A 13,681-nucleotide genomic window follows, 5' to 3' on the forward strand; every position below is an offset into this window, starting at 1 on the left:
AAGAATCTTAGGGGTATAATACCTGTCTTACTGGATCCAAAATCGACTCCAACGACCAGGCTCGCGCTATTCATGGTCTTCTGGGTCAACCACAGCACGATAGAACAATGAAGAAATTGGAAGATCTGGGCTAATTGTTGGTTGAGCGGGTTTGCGGTAGGAAATTGAGAAATTGGCATACCAATCGCGACCTTTGTCCGGCTCCGGGATAAATAGATTGCTAGCATATGCTGGGGAGAGGAGGGGTAATGGGTTCTTCTTTGTTGTTGTTGTTGTTGTTGTTTGCTGTGCGTTTGTTGTGAGACAAGACAAAGAGAAGACCAAGTCACGAGGATGGGATACTGACACCCACATTATATACCCACGGTGAATACCCACGGTGGAATTACCCTCTGTTATCTTCCCTTCTCTCCACTAGATCCATACTCACTTTTCATTTCCATTTAGTTGAAGCATCATGGTGAACACACTAAGCCAGAAGAAAAAAGGAAAAGCAAAGAGGGTCAGTTTCTTCTCCACCCACCAAGATACCATCATGTGTCTGATCTTCAGGTAGGGACGCAAGGCAGCCGCCGACAGTAATCAGCCATCCAGAAAGCCTTCAGTTCACCTGACAGCTGAGGAATACGAAGCCTATCAGAGCCATTGTAACCGTATGCTGATTACTCGGACTGGATATTCGCCCGATCCACATACCGTCATAGTCGAATATCATAAGATTAAGAACATGGTCAAAATATGGACTGAGCGATGGATTCGTGAGGAGATGCCACCCCTTTCCGAGGGACAGAAACAGAAGATTATTCAAGGTCTAGATACATACTGTATTCAAGAACCTTGGGATACCATTCAAGCATTACTCTCTCCCGAATCCCGTGATCAATTTCACCTATACTTGTGTGAAGCCATGGTCAATAAATTGCTCTTCACCCGGGTTCTCAACAGGCCATTCTGGTTCCTGGATGGGAAACTGGATGAGAATGATGAGATTGGGGATCTGTCGTTCGCTGATCGACTCCACTATCTGTTTCAAAGATACCACGAAGGTCAGTTGTTGGGCCCCGTTCCCTCTCTTCGATTGATGGATGTATTTCTGACAAGGGCGGTTGTCATCCTTGGTCTTTCTAGCAAGCCCTGTGAATGCGGTCTGGTGGAGGATGGTCACCCTTGCCCTGGCCAACCTGAAGAAAGACTTATCGCCCCGGGACCCTCGTGACAACCCTCCTTACATTTTCGGAGATGAGAATCGCAAGCGACAGGCGGGTATAGCAGAGAGGCTGGCGGACCATCTTCTAGCAGACAGCCTGTTTCAGCTACTTCTCGACAAGTTGGCCAGTGCGGAAGAAGAGACGAGGCGTTGTCATCTGATCAAGGTTTTCCGGGAGAGTGTGCAGTATTTCACAGCGCATGAGGTGACATTGGGAGGGCACGTGAAGTTTCATCAGCTGCCCGAGGTGAAGCAGTTTGACCCATCTACAGGAATTATGTTCTCGGGTCTAGTCCATGACAGGGAGCGGAATAATACTCCGCCGTTGATCCCCAAGCCACATAGCCGGGTGATTCTCGTCCTACGACCTGGGGTGTGCCGCTACGATCTTCCTAACAAATTCGTGCCGTTTGATCGTCACAGAAGTTGGGCCGAAATGCCGACCGATATTGAGTCTGAACTGCTTTACAAAGCTGAGGTTATGGTGGAAGCAGTCGAGGCCAGCAGCCCATCTGACGCGAGTCAGCGCGACCCTGGGGATGCAGATGTCTTCCATCACTGGACCTAAGTCCTCCCGGGATGCTGTTTGGTTTATCAATTCACTCGGACGGGTTTTGCTTTCGAAAATCGTACTTCTATATCATTCCTCGTTCTTCCGGATCGAGAGCTTCATGCATGCGAGAATATTTCTATCGCCCAACCCCTTTCCGTAAAACGTGGCGGTAAAACTTTCCTGTAGCCTCCTGGCAACATCAAAGCTGGTTCATGGGTTTTTCGCTTGCGCCTTGAGCGTTCCCAGCTGTTCGTGCATATTCCCACGGGATTCGCTCGGCTCTAGTTATGGGTGGTTGGAAGGCATTCAGGTTGGTAGTTCACTGTGCTGCTGGGTGTACTAGTGTAAGATGTGAAGACTAGCGCTAGTAGAAGAGTTGAGGACGACTAAGAGGGTAGAGTAGGCTGTTGTAGTGAAGTCAGTCCGTCCGCAGTCCGCTACCCATCCATGATATACACCGTGACTACCACTCTGGCTCCGGCTCCTCTTCGGAGGAGACCAAGGCCAGTACCAGCCTGGCAGCCTCTATCCCCCGGAGATCCCATTGCCGCGGTGCCGTGCGGTCCATCCATTCGGACCAGTCCCCCCAAGCAGCCGACCGGAGGATCTGCGCGTACTCCCAGTATTCCGGATACCAGCCCGCGTGCTCCCAGTCCAGTATCCCCGTAATCCGGTTGTTCGCATCGACCATGATGTTGCGGGGCGCGATGTCCGCGTGGGTGAAGACGGTGCGCTTGGATCGGGGCAGCATCCCTAACAGATCATCGGCTGTTGCGTACTGATAGCCGCCGAAGTGCAGGTAGCGCTCACAGATGCGGACTCGCAGCTCGGCATCGCTCCGCAGGGCACGAAAAGGGTCCTGCAAATCTTCGAAGAAGGTGTCGCGGGGAACGGAGCCGTCGACGCCGCACCGGACGATGTCTTCGAGCTCCGGTGGCCGCGGAATCGCCTGGATCTCCGCGATCAGCTGCCACGTTTGTCGGCAGACGGACTCTTTGCCCCGTGCGTCCAACATGTCCCATCTTCCGTCGAGCGAGGTTCCGGGTACGATCGTCATCTCGATATTGCCGTAGCCGGCACTGCATGCGGCGTGGATCACGTGGGGGACCGGGACGGAGGTATGTTGAGACACGAGCCGCATCGCCTCGACCTCGGCGGGTCCCACGTTGAAGCCGGCCTTGGAGACATACGACAAGTCGTGCAGGAGGACCGTGTTGCCCCAGAGGACCTTGCTCAGAACTGTAAAGATCTCCTGGTCGGGTCTGAGGGCTAAGATATCTGCCACTGACGGAGTTGAGCATGGAGATATAGTTCTTCCCGTCCGCTTGTAATGTTGTCCAACCTGAATGTTCTCCATGCTTGAAGCTTAGCGAGGCCCAAGGTGCTAGGAGCAATAATGCGACTTTCAATCTAATTAAAGCAGGGTACTTGGTGAGGCCAGGTTTGGGTGGACGGTGAGACGGACCGAAGCGGTCACACTGACCGTAAGAGCATCGATATCCACAAAGCCCGCAGATGTGAGCCTGAGTGCTTTGCTTTTGCATCTCTTCGCCTTCACCTGTCTTTGATATCTTCGTCTTTAATGTTCTTGTGTTTATTTCTTGTACCAAGCTTGGATAACTCAGCTTCTTGGGTCCGAATGGGTCCCGGCCTTACTCATTGTTCATCAGCCTTCTCTCACTGATGTACTCAAATCCAAGCATTTACTGAGTCTGATATCGGTACCTGTTTTCTACACATTGTTCAAGCAAGGCTGGCCTTTACTGTCATCAGGATTAGACTGAAAGAGAGAGAGAGAGAAGAGAGAGAAAGTAAGCGCATGCCAGATCAATAGTCGTCACTTCCATAATATCCCAAGGAAAGAGTCATGCATGCAGTTCCTCCTCTCTACCGCTCAGAAATCTGCATCAGCTGACAGTTTTGTGAGCAACAGGCTTCGATAGTGAAGCGCCTGACAAGGACCTTTCCCCGAGCCCCTAGTGGTAGGTCAACTAGACGAGACTCTGTCTTTGCCCGAAACTCACGATGGCGAGAGCCATGCTGCTACCGGTTGAATCGTCGTCGGATCCGGTCCTCCCCGTTCGACGATTTGGCCTACTTCAACCTCATACTCATCCAAGAGGTTTTTGAGGTAGTGCTCCGGGACTTTGCTATAGCGCAAAAATACCAAGTTGTAGGGGAGTGCCTGATAGGTCTCATTCCCTCTTCCTGGATCTGGCGTCGATGGTTAGACCTCAACCCTAGTGATCTGACCCCCGTCGTAGTACTTGAAAGGAGAATCATCATGCTATAGGCGGGTGTGCTAAGGAGCATAAGATTACACCTGAAAAATCCTATCCTACTGCGCTGGAGTCAAGGCCCATCCCACAGACTGTGCTTCGCCACCACGAGCCGTTACTAGCCAGGGCATCAATACCCATTCGCAGCAACGGTGGAGGCGCTCCGTCCCGCGCAGAGGTGCAGTGCATGCAGCATGTGTTTCACCCTGGAAACGGAAGTACAAAGGAACATTGCGAGGTTGGAGGTCAGGGATTGCAGGATACTGTCGATAAGCCTGCTGGTCTTTTGTGAATTGGATTGATGGTGTGAATTATCATGTGTATTAATTCTTTCTTTTCTAATCTTGCTGAGAATATACATAATTCAGTCAATAGATCTGAACATAAGCTACTACCATGTACAGGGAAACATCGGTTGATCAACATTAACGCCCGGGTTGATCAATAACCAGGGGGAAAGAAAAGGAGGAACATGTATAATACATAAAGATTGTGCGGCCAAGGATATATGAACCCAACCGAGGATGCGCCAGATCATAAGAGTTGAGCAGGGGAATCAAAAATTATAAGTGGTATTGGGAGATCACCAGGCTCATCTTGTTTGATGAGACAGTGGAAGCAAGGAGAAAAAGAAGATCGTCCGCCCGTAGAATTCCGTAAACGCCGTTTCTGCGTAGGTGCATGCGCCTATCGCATGCTGTATTGTTTTCGAAAACAATAACACCGGGGGAAAAAAGTGATTAAAACAGTCGCTTGACATCGACTATCTCGACATTTCCCGGGCGGTCTCGTTCCATGTGAAACCACCATTCTCGTCCACTTCGATGACTGTAGTTCCATGACCCAGTGCAAGCATCGCGATCCCAAGGAAGTGCTGCTGTCGACATTGGCGTGGATGGGGTTATAGGCGTATTCGGACTTGTACCCAGAGCGGAACGGCTTCCGATGCTTCCCCATCCAAACCGTGAAGTAGTAGTCGAGGTCGGGGATGGTGGCTCCTCCGCCAGCGGCTTGGTGTGTCCCCTAACCCCAAAGCAGTCCGCCCCAACGCCAGCAGCATATGTCAGGGATTGATTGGAAGCGTGAACGTTTTTCCACGAAACCAAGCCCCCATCTCCATCTTGCCCGGGTATATCTGGTCGAAGAACAAACCGCGGGATTGAGACGTCCTGCGCACAAGTCCTGGAACCGATTCTGCCCATAAATGCCGGCATATGGAAATCATACACAACGACCGGTCCCTCGTGCTCATCCGTCTCGAGATCGTGGTTTTGCCGCTCGCGTCCCAAACCACCGATGTCAAACTCGTCCAATCCAAGATCAGATTCGTCGTCGGACGATTCGTCTTCGAGTGCGTTGTCCGGTACATACGAGTCTGAATGGTCGGTGACGAGGAATCGCATCCCAGTTTCCGTATCCTTCGCAGCCATGTCAATGAAAGTTTGAGCTCGGATTCGAGCAGAAGTCAAGTTGTTTCCTGCGGGCAGTGCCTTCGGTCGGGTTGTAACTGAACCATGGGAGCTGCGGGGAAGACTATAGCGATCGGGTTTGAGCAGCGCTTGTCCACGTGGCATAGGCTGGCATACAGCCTGCAGGACCCCGGGAGGTTCTATATCTGAGGGCGCACGCAGAGCCTCGAGACGAGGAAACCCGCTAGCAAGAATGCTTTGGGCAAGATGTGAGTTTGGTGAGCCCGTATGCCGGGGTGGTTTGATAAACGGAACGTAGTCGAGTCTGCCCAAGGCAGCGCCGGAGTCGGGGCCGGAAACATCCCAGTGAAGATACTTCAGGCTTGACGAGGCAAAAAGTGGTTGGAAAACGATGCCGTCGGTATTCAGCGTCGGGCATCTAGTGCTTTGAACGAACGTGAAGCGTTCAAGCTGACTTAAAGATGCTAGCATCTTCGAGATCACCAGGAGCGAGTCGATATTTTGTTCAATTAGAGCGAGGGATTTGAGGGAGCTGGACTCGGGTTGCGATGCGTACTGGCACAGGCCCGTATCGGTGACTCCCGGGAGATTTTCCAGGCGGAGCGATTCCAGCGGTGGTAGGCATTGCAAGGTGCTGTCATTGAAGGCGTCTGCGTCGAAATTGGAGATACAGAGGTTTCGCAACGAAGGGAGCTCACTGCACATGCGAAGGAAGATACTTGGCTCGAGGGAGTTTTTCTCATCAAGCCCGTACAGCATCAGAGTTTCCAAGGATGTCCACTGCGCATGATAGTCGAGAAATTCAAACATCTGTGATGGTCCCAAGCTCCAGGGGCAGTACGTACTTCGAGGCGACCTCTCAGTTATCGCCGCAGCCTCTCCCAAGATCCACGTGTGCTCCCTCAGCTTCCGCCGAGTTGATAGCGCATGTGTCAAGCGGTCAAATTCGTGATAGTAAGGAATGGTCAAACCCAACAGCCGTTCCAGGTTTGGGCACACCATGACCACAGATGCAACCAAATCCCGATATTCCTGCCATTGGGTGCTGTGTCTGATTGTTGTGAATAGCAGGTCTAATTGGGGTACTCGAAGCTCTTGAACAAGATTGGCTAGCAATTTCCTCTCCCGAAGGGTTCGCCGTAATAACTTGAGGCGACTTCCGCGCTTCAATCGATATTTTTTCAATTGGTTCGGTGAATCGTTCCCTATAATGTGTATACGGTTGTACCTAAGACGGGCGGGTCTGTTAGCTCGAATGTCGTTCTTAGACTAGTGCATCACTCACAGTCTTGCTCTGACTGCTTTCTCCCATGGGCGGGAGGTTAGAGAAAGCGCATGAAGGTCGCGTTGAAAGCATGTTAAGCATCCATTTTGGTTGGGGCCAGTATGTAAGTAGTATAATTGATCCAAAATCGCATCGTACACCTCCTGGGGCAAACGCTTGAAGACTGACTCCAAGATCTTATCCAGAGACGCGGCCGAGTCGCAGAAGCGAGGAAGTGATGCTGAGAAGATGGGGGATGTAGAGTATTCTGTGGGCGCAGTTGAAACGCTGTAGTTGCTTTTGAAAGAAGAGACTGATGATGTGCGAGATGAGACCGGCTGCACCGTCACGGCATACATCGAATCCTTGTAATCTGAAATGACCTGGCTTTGGTGAGGAATAGCGCTGTAAGAGACAGACGTGCTCGTAGGTCTACTGGCGACAACGCTCATTTTGAGGATCAGTGTTGCATGAGACACCCGGTCGTAGAACAGAGCACGATTCTCGGGTTTTGGAAAGGAATGAAGAGCGCGTGGGTGCGTGCGCAAGGACCGTTGAAGACACCGAGGGAAAGGGGGAGGGATTCCGATAATGAGAGTGGGGAATTGATAAACCGAAGAGAGCGACAGTATGGAGTAGTATGTATATACAAAGATTGTGGTGCTTGGGTACACCGACCAAGTATGTGCAAGAGATAGACTAAAGGTGCAATGAAAGGAAGGACAGAATGGACCAGATGTGGTCTTGTAACAAGAGAATGCTAGCGACAATGGTTGCAGTCTCGAAGGACAAGGATTTGAAGCAAGGTTATGAGAAGAGAAAAAAGAACAGATGGAGCGCGACTATTTTAGGAGGAGGGGGAACAGCGTGGGAGATGTGGGCAACGAAAGTTATCAGAAACGCCAATAGGCCGAAACTCAGTTAATCCCCCAAAGTGGCTTAACGCAGGGCCATCAATGGCACAAGAAAGTCAGAGGCACAGCACCGCGAACACGCCACTGCTTCTAGGGGGGATAAAAAGTGTATGAGGAAGACTTGGGACGGCAGTCGAGGGCCGATCGTCTCCACTGGAGCAGTGAGGATCTCGAATGGCACTAGACCACTAGTGTGTTGTCCTGAGAGCCGTGCGGAGCAATGCAATGGTGCATGACTCCAACTCGTGCAGCCGTGCTGAACCAGATCACAAAGCTGTGGAGGAAGGCGGAGGATTTTGGTTCACAGATCCAGCAGTCTGTTTCATCAACAGCCCACCTTGGTGGCTAATGAAACCTGTCGACCATATCTAAAATCAAATGCAGGGACAGGCTGGTATTCTTTACTTCGAAGCGAGCAAGGCGAGTGAATTCCAAATGGATGAGGTTATGCCAAAGGAGATGGAAGTCCGCCCGTGAACTAAATTGTTAGCCGGAGATTTAGTTCTCTGGGGTCAGACATGGCGGCAGTAGCAGCGGCCCAAACAAGTAAGGATGAGAGAGCGCAAAACTCGAAGCCCGTCAGACTGTATGAAACATCCCGATTTACTCCGTACTTGTGAGTGCGAGTGCTTTCGCTTTGCTCTATTTTGGGGGTTTTTGTTTGCTCGTCATCGGGAAGTCAGCGTAGCGTACCAGGATGCATGGAGGTGGGAAACAAGCAACGATGACGACGAGGACCCCAGGGAAGAGTTTGAATTGGGCAAGAGGGGAGGGGAGGAGAAAAGGAGGTGTGGCAGCCCCAAAGCCATGGATGAATTCCGTACATGGAATTATGGGATGCCTCGACACCCGTGGAACAAGGCGAGGACACTAGGCGAGTTCCGGACTAGCTCGAGCTGACGGGGCTGACGCTAGAGTCAGGAACTCATAACGCTAAACTACATTCAGCCGGTTCCTGCTGCAAACCAACCAGTGGTCCAGTCAGATCCTCTCCTCGCATCTCCTCAAACCCCCTTTTTCGGTACATTGTTGCCAACCTTGAAAACGTACGCGATCATCGTACTCCGTACTCCGTACTGCTTCTTGTGTCTCCAGGCTCAATCATTCTGCCGTCGCAAGACGTTGCCTGGAGCCAGGTTTCTGATTCGAATTCTTGGTTTCTCTGTCTGAGATATTAATACCCTCCAATGACTCGGTAATATCCTCAACCTCTTACATCTGAGACTCGGTGACTAAGATTCGGAACAACACACAACACAAGCAGCAGGAGATCGGAGGAGCGGAAGAGGTGACCGCCTCCTGAAGATAAACCACTGTTATCAGCAGCGAGCGCATGATCCATCTCTCGATGGAGCCATCCCACTTGTCGGTTCGCACCGTCAAATAACCATTGGCTGATGCGCGGGACCCATTTGTGCAGAGCACATTGATACCACCCCATATTGATCGGTGTGCTAGGTGGATTGTTCTGAATAGGTTAGTAAGCCGTGGTGTCTGCAATCCGAGCATCAATCTCAGACAGCGAGGACGGGAGCAGGATATTTACTCGGACATAACAGTGCTCAAGCCGTGCCCACTCGACTCCGCAACAAATGAATCAATATGAATACCTCTGCTGATAGCAGAAGAGGGAGTATAGCGCCATAGGCTGCCAGGAGTGTGCTTACCATGAAAAACATTGAATCCAATTCTTGAGCAACCGGAATACCAGCTAAGACAGGGCAACACGTACACAACAGACAACCGAGCGGACAACCTAGCGAGCACCCCTCACCGAGTCGAACCGTTGCCTACGTAGTTGTTCCGAGTGGTTACTTGGTACTACTCCACCGCTCATGCAGTGGCAAGACAGTCGCTGTCCCAATATTGTTCCATCTAGTATCACAATCCTGGTTTGACCATCACAGTTGTTGTGTGTGAAGCACCAAAAGAGTTGGCAAAAATCTGTCATCGGTGAGTAAGCAAGTACAGTCACCACGGTACATTCGTACAGCACTTTGAAACAGTAACGTGCCATAATTTCTTTTTTTTTCCCTTTCGACCCAGATCTAGTGGGGGTGACTGCAGTGTTGTGCAGTCGGTCGGGAAGCGACCCTGCAGGTACAGTACGTGCTGCATGAAATGTGACTGCCTGCTGCCGATGTTATTGGTGGGTGCATCTCAGTTAGAGTACCTAAGTAGCCTCAGGCCACAACCTCCTTTTCTTGGCCATGTAAACTGTAAATGGCTATGTGTGGTTTCGACTTCTGGGGCAGCAATACCGATTGATCAATCTTGAAGAGGGAAAGGGTCGTGATTTGCATACAACTCAAGTCCGGAAATCCCCAGGTCAATCAAAATGCGGGACACGGTCGATCATCACTTCTCTATGCCAATGCGGTAGGCTCCCTACCATTATGCTTTTAGCTCTGACTATCGCAATCTTGCTTGCTTTAAACTTTCAGAGACAAATACATTGATATTCGCCAGTGAAATCTCAGACGGTTACTCTAGCGATTTTGGTGTTTCTCGGCAAACCCAGTGGCTAGATAGTTCGTTCCAGCTTTCAAATATCTAACCTTCGGCATTAGTGGCGTGGTTGTCGGCTAGTGCTCTATTTATCGACTCAATTATCATGCCACAAGCGACTACCTAGTACTTAGTCAGTTAGAACTTGGACGTATCCATTATCCAAGCAACAACTAAGCCGGGAGCTAGTGAAAATGGCCTACATAGTACGGAGTACTTTCCTGGATGATGTCACCGTACCCCGTATAACGGTTCATCGATCCATGCACTATGCAGTAAGGTACCTTCCTCCCTGCGTCGTGCCATCAATAAACCACCACCACACTGCAACCATCCGAGCAGTACTTCAAACGACTACCACTGCTAAAACACGACTCCGAACAGCACAAAAATTCCAAGGCGCATTTAAATCAAAAAACCATCCACCCCTTCCTTTCCTCGTCTATTTTTATCCGCATCCGGCCCCTTCCTACCATGATACAACCACTCGAAACAAACTCAGATTCTGCATCAAACTTACTTCCTGACTCGAACAGAAGAGAGAAATCAGATTATTTTCCCAATTTCGCCTGATATGTACGGGGACAATCTTCACGCACGGCCCCCAAAGCGCCCATGGGCATCCGGCCCTCTTGGCAAATATGAGTCGTGCTTATTCCATACGGATGAGGGCCTGCGGCTGATAACTTCACCAAATTTAACTACTCAGGTGTTGGTTGTTATGAGTGAGTTTTGCAAACAGCCCCTTTGCAATAGACATCTAGGCTTGTCTCATGAATCGTGATTCTAAGATTAGCTCGCCTTGTGCTTCGAGCATCAGGTGCTACTATAATCTTATCGCTCTCAGAAACAGACAGTCCATCTCGTGGGTACAGTATAACAGCCCAGAGCTCGGTAGACTACGAGACCGTACAGATTATTAGGGGCCATTGCCACACAAATCCCCTGCATTGTGGGATTCGGTTTGCCCTGTTTTAGGTTACCTTGGCCATTTTGCTCCCCGACTGAGGGCTATTTGAGGAAACAGACATGAATTGTGGCCTGTAGCTTTTCCGCCGAAACCTCGTGCTGATACTTTGCCACAGTACGCGGTTTCCTTGCTATTCAACAACCTGATCGTTCCTTGTCATAAACGGCTGGAACGAAAACAAACACCCGCCTTGGTAGTTGCGGCTTTGAGAGGTATAATCTATCAAGAACCCCCGATGGTCTAGTTGGTTCATGGCGTTCGGCTGTAATGGTATAATTGTAACCGAAAAGTCACCAGTTCGATTCTGGTTCGGGGGATTTCTTTTTTCCAGCTGGATGCTCAGTCTCTCACTTTTTTTTCGGCTTGCCCTCTCGCTCGGCGAAGCAATCAATGGCGACTACTATCTGGAGGCAGTGCTTTCGAACATCTGATAACTAGCATGGCACTGATTCTCGTGTCGAGCGCAGTGCCGTGGTCTTTGTGGCTGCGGATGAAGGTTCGGGCGCATGTCCACCTTTTCGCACCAAACCGGATGCCCATCTTGGATTGCAGCCGAAATTCAGGCCTGAAGGTTAGAGACTGGACCATAAAGCTATACATTTTTCGCCAATCAACAGGAAAAAAAAAAAATGGAAGTTGTAACCGAAAAGTCACCAGTTCGATTCTGGTTCGGGGGATCTATACTTTTGTTTTGAATGTGTAGTTGTCGCTTATCTTTTGTAAGCCGGAAGCCCATGCATGGAAATCATGCATTATTTTTGGCCGCTACACCAGCAAACCCCCGATGGTCTAGTTGGTTCATGGCGTTCGGCTGTAATGGAAATTGTGACCGAAAAGTCACCAGTTCGATTCTGGTTCGGGGGAATATCTTTTTGTATTCTGTTGTCCTTTTTCCTTTTTTCATTCATTGAAGAACCGCAGCATTGGGCTTTTCGTAAAAAAAAAAAAAAAAAAAAAAAAAAAATTTTTTTTTTTTTTTTGGATCAGCCCTAAGAGGGTTGAAGGAATGTTGCTAGTCCACGAGGGTTGTTCGTTGGAGTAATGCATTCCTGGGTCGACCTATCGAGGCAGGGTAGTAACATGACTACTGTATAGAAAGTCCAGTTCGGGCACAGCAGAAAGCCTTCGCAGCGGCAGAACGGTTTCACACCCCGGAAGATACTTGTAGCGACTGGAGAAGTTTAATCAACGAGTGCTTCCGATCTTGCCCACCTACGTTGCCAGATGATGTGAGGAAATCATACATAAGTTGTTTCGGCGACAAGAAATCCACCCTACAAGCTGGCAGGAGACCTACTGGCTTTGGATGCCTTTGTGGGCCGACAGCGGCACTGCGCTGTTCTTTCATGCCGTGATAGAACGCCCCGAGGAGAATACATGATAAAAGTCATCTTTAACTGCACCATGTACGGCGACGAGTTTCATACATCCCTCGTTTGGTCCTTCCCACCACTGCAAGCGATCCACGACCCGGGCCGAAAAGCACAACCATTTGTATCTCCCTCCCTACCTCACCCAATGAGTACAACGGAGACGAGGGTTGCGATTCTCGGCATTGGCACGCAACATTGTACACTACATGCATTGTACATGCCCAATCCATGCGCGTGCTGTCCTAAACCAGAGGTGGTTTCAGGATATTTCTGGTTGCTTGATGCTCACACAGAGAATGCTCATGCTTGCAACTTTCGCCCAATCAGCCTCTACCACGCCAACACTCTTGTGCGTTGGCCTACCAGTGCTCACGCTGGTCCCGGCTTGTATGTAGGCCCCCTCCAGCTGGCTAGGGACGTTGAGCTCATCTGACCTGGAACACAGCTCGCCATCCTAGCATGTCTGGACCCCCCAGCGCAAAGAGATTAGCGCACAGTTGAACATGATATTCCCTACTACCATTGCATCTACCACACCACGTTCAATCGAGCTAGTTATCGAATTCCAGGTAATCAAGCTGATAGTATGGGTCTTGGTTGATATGTCTGTGTGCGTCTGCAAACCATGCAGTCGTACTCCGGTGGGATCCTTTGCTTCCATAGTTGGTGCATATCGACCGAGTCTCGTCGGGGGAAGGCAAGTCTGTCCACGATGAACTTTTGATGTGATGCTCAGCCAGAGATAGGATGCAAGAATGAAAAACCGAGAGCCATTCGATGGCTGCTCGGAGACCATAGGGGATGTTACAAGAGCAAAAGAGCAAAAATAAACTTCCCCCGAACCAGAATCGAACTGGTGACTTTTCGGTTACAACTTCCATTACAGCCGAACGCCATGAACCAACTAGACCATCGGGGGTTGTTGGGGTAAGCAGATTATTATTAGGTTATAGACGAGGTAAGTCTAGCCACGATTATCTGCTCAAGAAGACATCCAGCCACGGGAGCCCAGTGCGTGCCGCGGACAACGGAACGTATAAATAAATATTCACTGACCATGGCTCCGCCATTGAATACGGTAACTGGAGCTTGCCTGAGTGCATAGCGTCAGGTAGTTAGCGCTTCAAATGTTTTTTTCAAGGGTACGTATAATGTGTCCACTCTGCATGTTAGGCAAAGCCAT

General features: G+C 50.1%; 3 protein-coding genes and 3 non-coding genes across 6 annotated transcripts; 3 read left to right on the plus strand and 3 right to left on the minus strand.

Moving 5' to 3' along the window:
* The first annotated feature begins 342 nt into the window (after positions 1 to 342).
* Positions 343 to 1,999, plus strand: BO82DRAFT_68889 (uncharacterized protein). The gene is made up of 3 exons (XM_025641469.1): positions 343 to 502; positions 557 to 1,046; positions 1,129 to 1,999. The coding sequence occupies exons 1-3, from the start codon at positions 458 to 460 to the stop codon at positions 1,773 to 1,775; spliced, it is 1,182 nt and encodes a 393-aa protein (XP_025492361.1). The 5' UTR covers positions 343 to 457; the 3' UTR covers positions 1,776 to 1,999.
* On the minus strand, positions 1,828 to 2,777 carry BO82DRAFT_354023 (aminoglycoside phosphotransferase family protein; the record flags this gene model as incomplete). The annotated part of the gene is made up of 1 exon (XM_025635110.1): positions 1,828 to 2,777. A coding segment is annotated over one exon (554 nt), but the record flags the coding sequence as incomplete, so codon positions are not given.
* Positions 2,778 to 4,622: 1,845 nt separating this feature from the next.
* BO82DRAFT_68940 (uncharacterized protein) lies at positions 4,623 to 7,322 on the minus strand. The gene is made up of 2 exons (XM_025641471.1): positions 6,755 to 7,322; positions 4,623 to 6,697 (listed from the first exon to the last, which is right to left on the minus strand). Exons 1-2 carry the CDS (start codon positions 7,183 to 7,185, stop codon positions 4,780 to 4,782), a joined length of 2,349 nt encoding a protein of 782 aa, XP_025492363.1. The 5' UTR covers positions 7,186 to 7,322; the 3' UTR covers positions 4,623 to 4,779.
* Positions 7,323 to 11,354: 4,032 nt separating this feature from the next.
* Positions 11,355 to 11,442, plus strand: BO82DRAFT_t155. The gene has a single exon. It is a non-coding gene; the product is annotated as a tRNA-Tyr (tRNA).
* Positions 11,443 to 11,903: 461 nt separating this feature from the next.
* BO82DRAFT_t156 lies at positions 11,904 to 11,989 on the plus strand. The gene has a single exon. It is a non-coding gene; the product is annotated as a tRNA-Tyr (tRNA).
* A 1,342-nt stretch (positions 11,990 to 13,331) lies between these two features.
* Positions 13,332 to 13,417, minus strand: BO82DRAFT_t167. The gene has a single exon. It is a non-coding gene; the product is annotated as a tRNA-Tyr (tRNA).
* Positions 13,418 to 13,681: the final 264 nt, after the last annotated feature.

The sequence above is a fragment of the Aspergillus uvarum genome (genome assembly GCF_003184745.1).
Source record: "Aspergillus uvarum CBS 121591 unplaced genomic scaffold BO82scaffold_24, whole genome shotgun sequence".
Classification (NCBI taxonomy): Eukaryota; Fungi; Ascomycota; class Eurotiomycetes; order Eurotiales; family Aspergillaceae; genus Aspergillus; species Aspergillus uvarum.